Source organism: Oncorhynchus keta, chromosome 9 (assembly GCF_023373465.1).
Source record: "Oncorhynchus keta strain PuntledgeMale-10-30-2019 chromosome 9, Oket_V2, whole genome shotgun sequence".
NCBI classification, from domain to species: Eukaryota; Metazoa; Chordata; class Actinopteri; order Salmoniformes; family Salmonidae; genus Oncorhynchus; species Oncorhynchus keta.
Genome location: NC_068429.1, coordinates 27,754,112 through 27,770,081, shown reverse-complemented (window position 1 = coordinate 27,770,081; position 15,970 = coordinate 27,754,112). Strand labels below are relative to the sequence as shown.

Genomic DNA, 15,970 nt, shown 5'->3' with positions numbered 1-15,970 from the left:
TTGGGATAAGGTTATTTTGGTGGTAGGCAGTGTTGGGTTTTCACTAAACATAGTGGTGTTGATTGACCAAAAAGGTCAATTTTGGATTCATCGTTCCAGACAATGTACTTCCAGAAAGGTTCAGGTTTGTCCAGCTGGCAAAGTTAAGACGGGCAGTTTGGTTATTTCTTGACAGCAGAGGCTTCTTCCAAGCAACCCCCCCATGAATGGCATTTCAATTGAGTTTCTTCTCATTGTTGCACAGTTGCCTGAGATGCAGCAAGGGAGGTCTGCAAATCTCTAAATATTTGGGTTGGCCTTTACCCGATTTATTATTGTTCTTGTGGCTCTTGGGGATATTTTGGAAGGGCGTCCACTTCTAGGCCGCGTTGCTGTCATGTTAAATGCTTTCCATTTGTAAATGATTTGCCTCACAGTGGACTGATGGAGCTCAAATCTTTTGTGATTTTTTTTTAGCCTGATGTCCTCTGAGATCTCCTTTCCTCTCTGTATGGTGTGCATTACATTCACCTGGATGGGTAACACCAAACTGACCAGGTTTATTATCTCAATTGATCAGAATCCCACCCAAACTCTTTCCTAACAATCTCTCCTTTGATTGGTTCCTTTGGTATACCACCCGATTCTACTTACCTACTTGATTTAACCAATGCAACTTGGGGATAAATTATTTTTTATTTGTTTTTCTACTACATGCATGATTTCCTCTACACCAACATATGGTATTGGTAAATATAAACCTGTTATGTCAGATCAAAAAAACGGATTAAATGAAGATTTCATGGTAAAAACAAAAAAACTGTAATTTTACAATTGGTTCATATACTTTCAAGCAGCACTGTAGATGTATTGTGATTTACCACACATATACACACATAGACAAACATACACATACACTAAATACATTTTAGAAACACACAAAGTGAACATAAGTGAAAAACAGCTAAATAGTGGAATACCAGGTCACTGATACTGTGGCTAAGCTTTGTTGATCTTCACACAGTGTGAAGGAGTCTGGGAGAAAGGGTGGCTTGCTGATTTTCTCTTCTTCTTTCTCTATCTCCCCTTTAGCAGCTTCACACTGACACCTGCTCAATAAGATATTACTCACACGTTAGTTTGGGAGGATTATTTGATAGCATTAGTTGTGCCTTCTTTGTTTAGGCCACAAATGCATTATTGGATACACACACACACACACACACACACACACACACACACACACACACACACACACACACACACACACACACACACACACACACACACACACACACACACACACACACACACACACACACACACACACACACAGACACACAGACACACACACACAAATGGCTCCTTTATGCCCATTTGTAGAAAGGATGATCTGTTTCAAACCTACCCAAGACCTTTTCTACTCGTCTGGATGTTGTATCAGTAAACTACATACACGATAGTAGCTGAAAATAGTATGTTCCTTTTATTTTCTCAGAGAATCATCAGAGTTGTACCACCTACAGAAGTTGAATATGTGTTTCTACTGCCCCACTGTACGGAGTCTGTCTTTTGTCAATACTTTTTTAAAGAAAAACTACTGGACTATTATTCTGTGGAACAAACCAGAAGATAAACAGCATATTAAATATGATAACAGTGAACGACGCATTCAGCATCGTTCACACCCTCTTAAGCTTTAGCCCCACCAATCTCTAACAATTCACATGTGAGGCCATGTGGTTAACACAAGCTTTATCAAATAAAATCTATGTTTATTTGTCACATGCACCTGATACAGAAGGTGTAAATGTGACCAGTTTGGGGAAACTAGGCATACCCCCTTATCCACATCAACGGTACTGCAGTAGGGGAAGGTAGAAAGCTTCAAGTTCCTTGGCGTACACATCACTGACAAACTGAAATGGACATCCCAAACAGAAAGTGTGGTGAAGAAGGCGCAACAGAGCCTCTTCAACCTCAGGAGGCTGAAGAAATTTGGCTTGGCACCTAAAACCCTCACAAAGACCATTTACAGATGCACAATTGAGTGCATCCTCTTGGGCTGTATCATCGGCCTGGTACGGCAAGTGCACCGCCCTCAAACTCGATGCTCTCCAGAGGGTGGTGCGGTCTGCCCAACGCATTACCGGGGGCAAACTACCTGCCCTCCAGGACACCGACATGTCACAAGAAAGCCAAAAAGATGTCACAGGAAGGCCAAACAGATCATTAAGTACATCAACCACCCGAGCCACTGCCTGTTCTCCCCGCTATTATCCAGAAGGCGAGGTCAGTTCAGGTGCATCAAGGCTGGGACCAAGAGACTGAAATACAGCTTCTATCACAAGGCCATCAGACTGCTAAACAGCCATCACTAGCACATTAGAGGCTACTGCCTATAGACACAAACTAGAAATCACTGGCCACTTTAAGAAATGGAACACTTGTCACTTTGATAATGTTTACGTATCTTGCATTACGCATCTCATATGGAAACTGTATTCTATATTATTCAACTGTATCTTAGTCCATGCCGCTCTCACATCGCTTGTCCATATATGTAAATATTTTTAATTTCATTCCTCACTTAGATTTGTGTGTATTGGGTACATGTTGTGAAATTGTGAGATATTACTTGTTAGATACTACCGCACTGTTGGAGCTAAACTCAGCAAAAAAAGAAACGTCCCCTTTTCACGACCCTGTCTTTCAAAGATAATTCGTAAAAATCCAAATAACTTCACAGATCTTCATTGTAAAGTGTTTAAACACTGTTTCCCATGCTTGTTCAATGAACCATAAACAATTAATGAACAATGAACATCAATTAAACATGCACCTGTGGAATTCGCGTTTATCGTCGAACGAATGAGCATTACACCGAGTCCTGTACTCTGTAGTGAGATCGATGGTGTGCCACAGCATAATCAGACTAAGCTTGCTGTCATTGCAGGCAATCTCAACGCTGTGCGTTAGAGAGAAGACATCCTCCTCCCTCATGTGGTACCCTTCCTGCAGGCTCATCCTGACATGACCCTCCAACATGACAACGCTGTGTGTTACAGGGAAGACAACCTCCTCTCTCATGTGGTACCCTTCCTGCAGGCTCATCCTGACATGACCCTCCAGCATGACAATGCCACCAGCCATACTGCTCATTCAGTGCGTGATTTCCTGCAAGACAGGAATGTCAGTGTTCTGCCATGGCCAGCGAAGAGCCCGGATCTCAATCCCATTGAGCACATCTGGGACCTGTTGGATCGGAGGGTGAGGGCTAGGGCCATTCCCCACAGAAATGTTCAGGAACTTGCAGGTGCCTTGGTGGAAGAGTGGGGTAACATCTCACAGCAAGAAATGGCAAATCTGGTGCAGTCCACGAGGAGGAGATGCACTGCAGCACTTAATTCAGTTGGTGACAAACCAGATACCGACTGTTCCTTTGTTCATGGACACATTATTCCATTTCTGTTAGTCACATGTCTGTGGAACTTGTTCAGTTTATGTCTCAGTTGTTAAATCTTGTTATGTTCATACAAATATTTACACATGTTAAATTTGCTGAAAATAAACGTAGTTGACATTGAGAGGACATTCATTTTTTTGCTGAGTTTAGAAGCACAAGCATATCGCTACACCCGCAATAACATCTGCTAAACACATGTATGTGACCAATGAAATTTGATTTGATGTCCCGGGTCACTACCTCACACGAGAGCCGTAGGAACGTACACTTTTTTTATTTATCAAAATGCTTTTTTGGGCAGAAATGCCTTCTCGAACATGTGAACTTTCATGTGCCTTAATAACAAACTTGTATGCCATCTGTAAATATGAATACAATTGTTAAATTACGAGCCTAGTTGGTTTAGCCACAGAAAGAAGCAGCAACCTTCCTGCTAGCCATGATTGGCTGAGATCATGAGTGGGCTGGACATGCCAAGAGATGAGTTTGGACTGGTCTGCCATATAGCACGCTTCTGTCTATTTGAGCTGGTCAGTATGTATAGGTAATCCTGTCTAACGCTGCATTTATTTTTATGTGCCGTGTAGTAATACTGCATAAATGTTGCTCTCCACTTTCTGGAGGACCGAGTTTTGAAATCAGTGGAATTCGATTATGATAGCTAAATAGATGTAGAAAACACCTGTCTCCAGATTACATCTTCAAACTAAGGATAACCATGGCATCCGACAGGAGACGCGTCCCACCATGAATGATGTATACGGACGGATAAGATAGACTAGCTAGCTACATTTTCAGATATTACATGTTTCTAATTTTGACAGAAAGTGATTTCATTTGAAGTTAAAGTGTTCTGTTAGTGAGCTAACGTTAGCTGGCTGGCTCACTAGCTAACGTTATGTGTATGATCCTATTATTTGTATCTCAGAGCCATTTGCTTGGCTAGGTATAGCCTAATGTTAGTTAGCTGACATTGAACCTGGTTGGTTAGCTTCCTGCAGATCCATGCAGGGTAGTAACGTCATAAGTTAGGATTATGGTTCATTGTTAACCTAGCTAGCTAGCTACATGTCTTAACAAAATACTTAACTATGCAAGTAACCATTTCGGGTGCGTTCGTAAATTCAGTCTGGCCATCTACACCGATTTCAGAGCAGAATAACTGATTCATTTACGAACGCTGAACACCCATTGAATATGGCCAGTGTCATTAAATGTTGGCAAAAAAGCGCAATTAAATTGTTGCCAGCAGCACAGTTAGTCACCAACGATCTGGATAACATGAAAACAGCCTAACCAACTCTTCTAGGGCGAGTAAAATGGTCAGAGTGGGGTGTTCTCTCAATTGTGTCTGGAAGTAGCTATTAAGCTAGCCAATGTTAGCCAGTTAGCTTGGGTGCTTGACTGCCGTTGTGAGGTCAGAACATTAGAATCAACCCTACTCATCGGCCAGAGCGTCCAGTGTGCGCTCTCAATTTACGAACTGACAATCTGACAACACAGCTGCATTCACCAACGCTCTGGAGAACATAACAGCCTAACCATCTCTGCTAGGGCGAGTAATGTTCAGTGAGCTGTTCTCTCATTTGTGTCTGTAAGTAGCTAGCCAGTTAGCTTAGGTGCTTGACTGATGTTGTTAGTACAGAACACTCGGATCAAACATTAAAGAGATGGGTGGGGCTATAAAGCTTAAAAGGGTGTTAACGATGGTGAGTGGGGGTAGACAAAAAGGCCTCTCCAGTTGTAGTACCAAAACATTCAAGGCCATTTTCTCAAAAGTGAGTTTACAAGTTTATCAACTTTCAAAGCAGAATTATTTTCCCATTGTTCCTCAACTGTAGTGTATGATATACCATTTTCTAGTTCCGAGTCTCTACTTTAATCCAATATAAAAAACACAATTTCAAATTTTGCTACATAAGACCGATTTTAGCCAGTTGGTCACAAATGGTACAGTGAAGTGGTTACTTGTGTAGTAGCAATATCAAAAACAGAAAGTGTCCAGATACAAATATTTTATCATTATTAGATTACGTTTACCCGACACACTTGTCTAAATTGCTGGGTCATGTGAAGGAAATGCAATAACCACCCCCCGGCCACATCTAGCTAAGTGGATGGGTCACTATTGTCTAGACATGTACACATGTTCATGAAATACAATAGATGGCCGTAATCACCCCCAGACAAACTTGACTAATTTGATGGGTCATTAAATAATCCTGCCCAAAGTGGAGTCATTTGGTTAGACATGTAGCTAGCTTGGTAGCTAGATAGCTAAACAATTAACCGGCATAATCCCAGCTCATACTACTACCAATACAAACATTTTCATAGCTTTAGCTACCTGCATATTCATACTAAAGTTAACAAACTAGGTTCAATGTTAGCTAGCTAGGCTATTAGGCTATAACTAGCAATGCAAATGGATTTCTGATTCTAATAATATTACTACACAGATCATACACGTAATGTTAGTTAGTGAACCAGAAAGCTAATGTTTGCCACCTAACTTTCACTAAAAACGGCTTTCTGTCAAATTATCTGAAAATCTACTCTTACCTATATACATGAATGAACACTTCACAGCAGACTGGAATCATTTAACTTTGATTGTTTTGGTTGTAGCTACATCTTTTTGGCCAGCGTTGTGTCAAGTCACGCCGGTTCACACTGACAGTGGCGTGTGCAGAAAATAGCCATAACCTTTTCCAACTGATCTGTCGATAGCGCCTGCTAACTTCAGGGCATCAATGTTGTTGAGAAAAGTAGCAAAACTTTTGTAGTTCTCGATGGCTAACGTTATATCTTTCCAAAACGGAGCGGTAGAAATGACTGTCAACACATACTGAACAGCTCACATTATAGACAGAAGAATGCTACATGGCAGACCAATCCAAACTCATCTCCCAGCATGTCTAGCCAATCCATTATCTCAGCCAATCATGGCTAGCAGGAAGGTACCTTGCTTTTTCCGTCGCTAAACCAACTGGACTCGTAATTTAACAATTGTATTCGTAATTATGGATGAAATACAAGTTTGTTATTAAGGCACATGAAATGTCACATGTTCCAGAAGGCATTTCTGCCAAAAAACGTATTTTGATAAAAAATAAAAGTTTATATTCAAATGCCACACCTGTGAAGTAGTGACATGCAACATACACCTAGTTTCCTGAAAAGGGTCACAGATCTGCAACCAAAAATGGAACCCTATTCCCTTTATAGCCCTATGGACCCTTGTTAAAAATAATGCAATAGATATGGAATAGGGTGGAATTTGTAACGCAATCTAAAACTTAAGTAGAGAAATTTGACTAAACAGAGCGGCTAACCACATAGTCTTCTGGCCTAGTCAGCGTACACATGCAGTTCTAAAACATCTTACAGTCGTGGCCAAAAGTTTTGAGAAGGATACAAATATGAATTTTCACAAAGTGTGTCTTTCGATATTTTTGTCAGATGTTACTATGGAATACTGAAGTATAATTGCAAGCATTTGATAAGTATCAAAGGCTTTTATTGACAATTACATGAAGTTGATGCAAAGAGTTAATATTTGCAGTGTTGACCCTTCTTTTTCAAGACCTCTGCAATCCGCCCTGGCATGCTGTCAATTAACTTCTGGGCCACATCCTGACTGATGACAGCCCATTCTTGCATAATCAATGCTTTGAGTTTGTCAGAATTTGTGGGGTTTTTTATCCACCCGCCTCTTGAGGATTGACCACAAAATCTCAAAGGGATTAAGGTCTGGGGAGTTTCCTGGCCATGAGCCCAAAATATTGATGTTTTGTTCTCCCAGCCACTTAGTTATCACTTTTGCCTTATGGCAAGGTGCTCCATCATGCTGGAAAAGGCATTGTTCATCACCAAACAGTTCCTGGATGGTTGGGAGAAGTTGCTCTTGGAGGATGTGTTGGTACCATTCTTTATTCATGGCTGTGTTCTTAGGCAAAATTGTGAGTGAGCCCACTCCCTTGGCTGAGAAGCAACCCCACACATGAATGGTCTCAGGATGCTTTACTGTTGTCATGACACAGGACTGATGGTAGCGCTCACCTTGTCTTCTCCGGACAAGCTTTTTTCTGGATGCCCCAAACAATCGGAAAGGGGATTCATCAGAGAAAATGACTTTACCCTAGTCCTCAACAGTCCAATCCCTGTACCTTTTGCAGAATATCAGTCTGTCCCTGATGTTTTTCCTGAAGAGAAGTGGCTTCTCTGCTGCCCTTCTTGACACCAGGCCATCCTCCAAAAGTCTTCGCCTCACTGTGCGTGCAGATGCACTCACACCTGCCTGCTGCCATTCTTGAGCAAGCTCTGTACTGGTGATGCCCCAATCCCACAGCTGAATCAACTTTAGGAGACGGTCCTGGCACTTGCTGGACTTACTTGGGCGCCCTGAAGCCTTCTTCACAACAATTGAACCGCTCTCCTTGAAGTTCTTGATGATCCGATAAATGGTTGATTTAGGTGCAATCTTACTGGCAGCGATATCCTTGCCTGTGAAGCCCTTTTTGTGCAAAGCAATGATGACGGCACGTGTTTCCTTGCAGGTAACCATGGTTGACAGAGGAAGAACAATGATTCCAAGCACCACCCTCCTTTTGAAGCTTCCAGTCTGTTATCTCAATCAGCATGACAGAGTGATCTCCAGCCTTGTCCTCTTCAACTCTCACACCTGTGTTAATGAGAGAATCACTGACATGATGTCAGCTGGTCCTTTTGAGGCAGGTCTGAAATGCAGTGGAAATGTTTTGAGGGGATTCAGTTCATTTGCATGGCAAAGAGGGAATTCATCTGATCACTCTTCATAACATTCTGGGGTATATGCAAATTGCCATCATACAAACTGAGGCAGCAGACTTTGTGAAAATTAATATTTGTGTCATTCTCAAAACTTTTGGCCATGACTGTACATTGCGGTCTTCATAGTGATTAGAGATTAAGCACTTCCCCCAATGGAGAGGGAGTCATTATGATTTTAAAGATTGCTGAATCAAATCCCCCCCTTTAATGGTCTTATTGTATTTAAACTGTAATCAAAATCCATGAACTAAGTCGCTTGTCAGAAAGCACTTAAACCCGTGATTACATGATCACAGGCATCCATAGGAAGCTTTTACACAGACAGGCACAGGTCTTGGTATGGACCCAAGAAGGGGCTCAAACTGAAATCTCTGACATTGTACGAGTGTGACAAGACTAGCTGATGCCAAGTGCACTTGAAAAGTCTCTATAAGAAATTATCTACCTACTATTTGAATGTTGATCAATTACTTGAAAACAGTAATTTTTCTGGTGATGCTCCCTTAGGTTATTTTGCTTAAATTATGATAGCGGTGCACAACTCAGGCCCTTAAGTTCCACAGTCCTGTTGGTTTTTGTCTCTCCCTGGTACTTCTGAATGGCTGTATTGTGGACACACCTAGTTTAACAGGTACAAATCAGTGTCAGAAAAATGTATCTGCACTGCGCTGGACTAGAGCTGTGACTTCCATATTTATGTTTATCTGTCTCAGTTAATATCTCTCCAACCACATCTCTATTAAACAGGTATGACCTTCAACTGACTGCATGGCTGTCAGTCTGGTTTCAGACAGGCACCCTTCAAATTACATCACATTATTGGTTTCCATTTTGTCTTGATCCACACTGTGGTCCTGTTTGTCTGCTGTGCAATGCATGCTGGGAGCGGCCCGCAGAGAGGACTCTTTGAGCCGAGAACACACATGTGCAGACACACACTCACACACGCACATACACACACACTGAGGAGAGAACACACTACCATCAGAATGTCTGCATAATTGACTGTTCATACCCCATGATGGGCCGGTTTGGAAACATCTGTGAAATTGGGCTTATATAGCAGGCAGGGAGAATAGAGATATCATAGACAGAGCTGCTTTCCCCTTTGGAGAGCTGCCCTGAAATAGCTTTGAAGACTGTGCTTTCTAAGATAACCAGCAGAGCTTCCTTATTACGCATTAATGGTCCAATACAGTCTCACATAGCTTTGCGTAGGCCTACAGTCTGTTGCTGTTGGACAGTAAGCCTTTAATGTTCCTGTTAGTTGAATTCAGTTAAAAAAACAAATACATTAATTACCAACCATAACCCTACCATTCATGATTATGGATTGAATCACAGCTTAAGAAATGCATAGAGAAATTGAGGTTTGAAGTGAATTATACACACACAGATATAAAAACAAGGTGTGTGTGTACCTCAAGCTAAGATTGAGTCTTTTCAATACCAGGATCCAGCTGACAAATTGCAACACACCTTTTTGTGGAAAAAGGAGGATAATGTATTTCTAAAATAATAATTTTTATCCCCTCTCTATTTATAGCTGTGTTCTCTGTTTGTCTGTTGCCAGTTCGTCTTGTTTGTTCATGTCTCAGCTCCTGCTTTTTCCAGTCTCTCTTTTCTCGCCCTCCTGGTTTTGACCCTTGCCTGACCCTGACTCTGAGCCTGCCTACGACCTGTGCCTTTGCCCCCCTCTGGGTTACTGACCTCTGCCTTATCCTGACCCTGAGCCTGCCTGCCGCCCGCTATCGTTGCCCCACCTCTGTTTTTTTACCCCTGCCTACCTATTGCCTGTCCCTGTTGGAATATTAAAAGATTGTTTATTCGACGTGGTCTGTACCTGGGTCTTACCTTCATACTTGATAGTATTTATAATGCCCTTTTAACATCAGCTGATGTCACAAAGTGCTATACAGAAACCCAGCCTAAAACCCCAAACAGTAAGCAATGCAGATGTAGAAGCACGGTGGCTAGGAAAAACTCCCTCGAAAGACAGAAACCTAGGAATAAACCTAGAGAGGAACCCGGCTCTGAGGGGTGGCCAGTCCTCTTCTGGCTGTGCCGGGTGGAGATTATAACAGTACACGGCCAAGATGTTCAAATGTTCATAGATGACCATCAGGGTTAAATAATAATAATCAGAGTGGTTGGAAGGGTGCAACAGGTCAGCACCTCAGGAGTAAATGTCAGTTGGATTTTCATAGCTGGGCATTCAGAGTTCGAGACAGCAGGTGCGGTAGAGAGAAAGAGCCGAAAACAGCAGGTCTGGGACAAGGTAGCACGTCTGGTGAACAGGTCAGGGTTCCTTAGCCGCAGGCAGAACAGTTGAAACTGGAGTGGGGACAGCAAGGAGTCATCAGGCCAGGTAGTCCTGAGGCAATGGTCCTAGGGCTCAGGTCCTCTGGGAGGGGAGGGAGAGAGGGAGAATTAGAGGGAGTACTGTGCCTTGCAAATGTATTCACCCCCCTTGGTGTTTTTCCTGTTTTGTTGCATTACAAACTGTAATTGAAATAGATTTGTATTTGGATTTCATGTAATGGACAAAATAGTCCAAATTGGTGAAGTGAAATGAAAAAAATGACTTGTTTCAAAAAATCCCCCCCAAAAAAGACAGAAAAGTGGTGCGTGCATGTGTATTCACCCCCTTTGCTATGAAGCCCCTAAATAAGATCTGGTGCAACCATTTACCTTCAGAAGTCACATTAGTTAAATAAAGTCCACATGTGTGCAATCTAAGTGTCACATGACCTGACACATGATCTCAGTACAGTACACCTGTTCTGAAAGGCCCCAGAGTCTGAAACACCACTTAGCAAGGGGCACCACCAAGCAAGCGGCACTATGAAAACCAAGGAGCTCTCCAGGGTTGGGTTATAAAAAAGTATCAGAAACTTTGAACATCCCACGGAGCACCATTAAATCCATTATTAAAAATGGAAAGAATATGGTACCACAACAAACCGGCCATGAGAAGGCCACCCACCAAAACTCAGGGACCAGGCATGGAGGGCATTAATCAGAGTGGCAACAAAGAGACCAAAGATAACCATGAAGGACATTCCAGAGAGCTGGGTTTTACGGAAAAGTGTCCAGAAAAAAATCATTGCATGAAGAAAAAATAAGCAAACACGTTTGGTGTTCACCAAAAGGCATGTTGGAGACTCCCCAAACATATAGAAGAAGGTACTCTGGTCAGAAGAGACTAAAATTGAGCTTTTTGGCTATCAAGGAAAATGCGCAGACCCAAAAGCGCAGACCCAACATCTCTAATCACCCCAAGAACACTATCCCCACAGTGAAGCATGGTGGTGGCAGCATCATGCTGTGGGGATGTTTTACATCGGCAGGGGCTGGGAAACTGGTCAGAATTGAAGGAATGATGGATGGCCCTAAATACAGGGAAATTCTTGAGGGAAACCTGTTTCAGTCTTCCAGAGATTTCACCTTCCAGCAGGACAATGACCCTTTTTTAACCTTTATTTAACCAGGCAAGTCAGTTAACTTCTTGCGTCGAGCCATCCCGGATCCGGGATCGTGACTACAGCCTCAAGCACATTACCATAACGCAACGTTAACTATTCATGAAAATCGCAAATGAAATGAAATCAATATGCTAGCTCTCAAGCTTAGCCTTTTGTTAACAACACTGTCATCTCAGATTTTCAAAATATGCTTCTCAACCATAGCAAAACAAGCATTTGTGGAACAGTATTGATAGCTAGCATAGCATTTAGCGTTAGCATTCAGCAGGCAACATTTTCACAAAAACTAGAAAAGCATTCAAATAAAATAATTTACCTTTGAAGAACTTCAGATGTTTTCAATGAGGAGACTCTCAGTTAGATAGCAAATGTTCAGTTTTTCCTGAAAGATTATTTGTTTAGGACAAATCGCTCCGTTTTCTGCGTCACATTTAGCTATGAAAAAAACCTGTATCCAGGATTGTGTAAATCTATCCGCAAGCTCATTAGCATAACACAACGTTAACTATTCATGAAAATCGCAAATGAAATGAAATCAATATGCTAGCTCTCAAGTTTAGCCTTTTGTTAACAACACTGTCATCTCAGATTTTCAAAAATATGCTTCTCAACCATAGCAAAACAAGCATTTGTGTAACAGTATTGATAGCTATTGATAGCTAGCGTAGCATTTAGCGTTAGCATTCAGCAGGCAACATTTTCACAAAAAACAGAAAAGCATTCAAATAAAATCAAATTTACCTTTGAAGAACTTCAGATGTTTTCAATGAGGAGACTCTCAGTTAGATAGCAAATGTTCAGTTTTTACAAAAAGATTATTTGTGTTGACAAATCGCTCCGTTTTCTTCATCACGTTTGGGTAAGAAAAAAAATGAAAATTAAGTCATTAAAACGCGAACTTTTTTCCAAATTAACTCCATAATATCGACAGAAACATGGCAAACGATGTTTAGAATCAATCATCAAGGTGTTTTTCACATATCTATCGATGATAAATCCTTCGTGGCAGTTGACTTTCTCTTCTGAAGAAATGGAACGCGCATGGACCTAGAGATTACGCAATAATTTCGACACAGGACACCGGGCGGACACCTGGTAAATGTAGTCTCTTATGGTCATTCTTCCAATGATATGCCTACAAATACGTCACAATGCTGTAGACACCTTGGAGAAACGACAGAAAGGGCAGGCTCATTCTTGGCGCATTCACAGCCATATAAGGAGACATTGGAACACAGCGCCTTCAGAATCTGGGGCATTTCCTATATGAAACTTCATCTTGGTTTTGCCTGTAGCATTAGTTCTGGGGCACTCACAGATAATATCTTTGCAGTTTTGGAAACGTCAGAGTTTTTTCTTTCCAAAGCTGTCCATTACATGCATGGTCGAGCATCTTTTCGTGACAAAATATCTTGTTTAAAACGGGAATGTTTTTTAATCCAAAAATTAAGAGAGCGCCCCCTATCCCGTCAATGATAGCCTAGGAACAGTGGGTTAACTGCCTGTTCAGGGGCAGAATTACAGATTTGAACCTTGTCAGCTCAGGGGTTTGAACTTGCAACCTTCCAGTTACTAGTCGAACGCTCTAACCACTAGGATACCCTGCCGCCCCAAGCATACTGCTAAAGCAACATTTGAGTGGTTTAAGGGGAAACATTTAAATGTATTGGAATGGCCTAGTCAAAGCCCAGACCTCAATCCAATTGAGAATCTGTGGTATGACTTAAAGATTGCTGTACACCAGCGGAACCCATCCAATTTGAAGGAACTGGAGCAGTTTTGCCTTGAAGAATGGGCAAAAATCCCAGTGGCTAGATGTGCCAAGCTTATAGAGACATACCCCAAGAGACTTGCAGCTGTAATTGCTGCAAAAGGTGGCTCTACAAAGCATTGACTTTGGGGGGGTGAATAGTTATGCACGCTCAAATTTTCCATTTTTTTTGTCTTATTTCTTCTTTGTTTCACTATAGAAAATATTTTGCATCTTTAAAGTGGTAGGCATGTTGTGTAAATCAAATGATTACAACCCCCCCAAAACCTATTTTAATTCCAGGTTGTAAGGCAACAAAATGCCAAGGAGGGTGAATACTTTCGCACAGGACATACATAAATTCACACAGGACACCGGATAAAACAGGAGAATAACCTAGATATAACAGACTGACCCTAGCTCCCCGACACAAACTATTGCAGCATTAATACAGGAGGCTGAGACTGTGGCCCCGTCCGATGATACTACCGGACAGGGCCAACCAGGCAGTATATAATCCCACCCACTTTGCCAAAGCACAGCCCCCACACCACTAGAGGGATATCCCCAAACCACAAATTTACTACCCTGAGACAAGACTGAGTATAGCCCACGAAGATCTCCTCTTCGGCACGATCCCGAGAGGGCGCCAACACGGACAGGAAGATCACGTCAGTGACTCAATTCAGTGACGCACCCCTCCTAGGGACGGCATGGAAGAGCACCAGTAAGCCAGTGACATTGGAGACAACATGGGCCTACATCCCTGTGGAACACTTTCGACACCTTGTACAGTCCATACACCGACGAATTGAGGTTGATCTCAGGGCAAAAGGGGGGGTGGGTGGAACTCAATATTAGGTAGGTGTTCCTAATGTTTGGTATACAAAGTGTACCATTTAGTCTCACTTTGGGTTGATAATTTGTATAAATGGATTAAGGCATTAGCAGAACTGAGTGAGTTTAAGAGGATCAATAACGATTCCTATCACAATGGCATCATCCTGCATCATTTGTCCTCCAGTTGCCGCACTGAAGTAGATTATCTGACTGATAGAATTATGATAAATTGATAAATTATGATAATGAAGTTCTTTATATAGATTTGTCAGGCTTCAGATGTCAATCTGATGACAATGTATGGGTGGAAATGAAACAGTAATCTGAGTAATCTGACAGGCACTCCTCTCTCTGTTGACCTCTTCATCTATTTGGGACTGATAATCTCTTATCGCCTGGATATTTCATCTCCCGTGTTTTCCATCTCGCCAAGTCTCATGATTACGTCATGTTTTGATCATTTTAGCTATACATTTCTTATAATCTGAGTGATAATTTGGATTATAATATGGATGATGTCATCTCTGATGATCATCGGTGATGGGCTCCTGAGTGGCGCAGCGGTATAAGGCACTGCATCTCAGTGCTTGAGGCATCACTACAGACACCCTGTTTCAAATCCAGGCTTTATCACAACCAGCCGTGATTGGGAGTCCCATAGGGCGGTGCACACCGTCGTCTGGGTTTGGCTGGTGTAGGCTGTCATTATAAATAAGAATTTGTTCTTAACTGACTTGCCTAGTTAAATAAAGGTTAAATAAATAAATAACATAAAATGGTAATCTGGGATTATAATCTGTGTGTCCCTGCAGGGTTGAAGATCCGGGAGGTGATGATCAACGTGTCTCGTCAGCAGGTGGAGGATTTCCACGGCCCCGAGGACTACTGGTGTCTGTGTGTGGCCTGGAGCCACCTGGGCACCTCCAAGAGCCGCAAGGCCACCGTACGCATCGCCTGTGAGTAGCAGAACCATACCAGCAGAGAGAGAGAAAGAGAGGGGGGGGGGGGTAGTGAGTCAGGGAAGATTAGTAGATGAGAGAGATAGAGAGTGAGTATGGGAGTGACTGATTGAAAGAGAAAGAGAGAGGAAGTAAGCGGATGGAAATATATATATTTGGAGTCAAAGAAATATAAAATGAATCCTATTGCCTAAAAGAGAGTGCTGTTTGATTTAATCCCAGAAACTCTGATGAATTGAATCCTGTCTTCGTTTGTCCCTCCCCTCCCCTCTCCCTCTCCCAGACCTGAGGAAGAACTTTGAGCAGGACCCCCAGGGGAGGGAGGTGCCCATTAAAGGCATGATTGTGCTGCACTGCCGTCCACCAGAGGGAGTGCCTGTCGCTGAGGTAAGGCCTGCATGTTTCAACTCACAGTATACACCGATTTTCATAATAATTTGCTTATAACAAGTCGTATAATGCACTGTAACAGCCTCAAGTTGTTTTCTTGCCCACAATAATTAATCGGTTACAGTTATTTGTTCAAAGTATGATTACTACTACAGTATCCAAGATATCTACATTTCTCTTTAGAGTTGAGAGTGGCAGATTCTCCCCAGTGGAACTGCTTCCACTACAAGCCCCATCCCCTTCAGCATCTGAGTGACTGGCTTTTGTTATGTGTGTTTACCCCCGAGTG

General features: G+C 42.2%; 1 protein-coding gene across 3 annotated transcripts in view; it reads left to right on the top strand.

Moving 5' to 3' along the window:
* The window catches only part of LOC118388077 (netrin receptor UNC5D-like), a 321,459-nt gene that overhangs the window by 251,126 nt on the left and 54,363 nt on the right, over nt 1-15,970 (top strand). For all 3 annotated transcript variants that reach the window (XM_052525607.1, XM_052525608.1, XM_052525606.1), the window contains exons 3-4: nt 15,145-15,288; nt 15,575-15,678. In XM_052525607.1, coding sequence (XP_052381567.1) covers nt 15,145-15,288; nt 15,575-15,678 — 248 coding nt within the window. The remainder of the gene's footprint in view (nt 1-15,144; nt 15,289-15,574; nt 15,679-15,970) is intronic.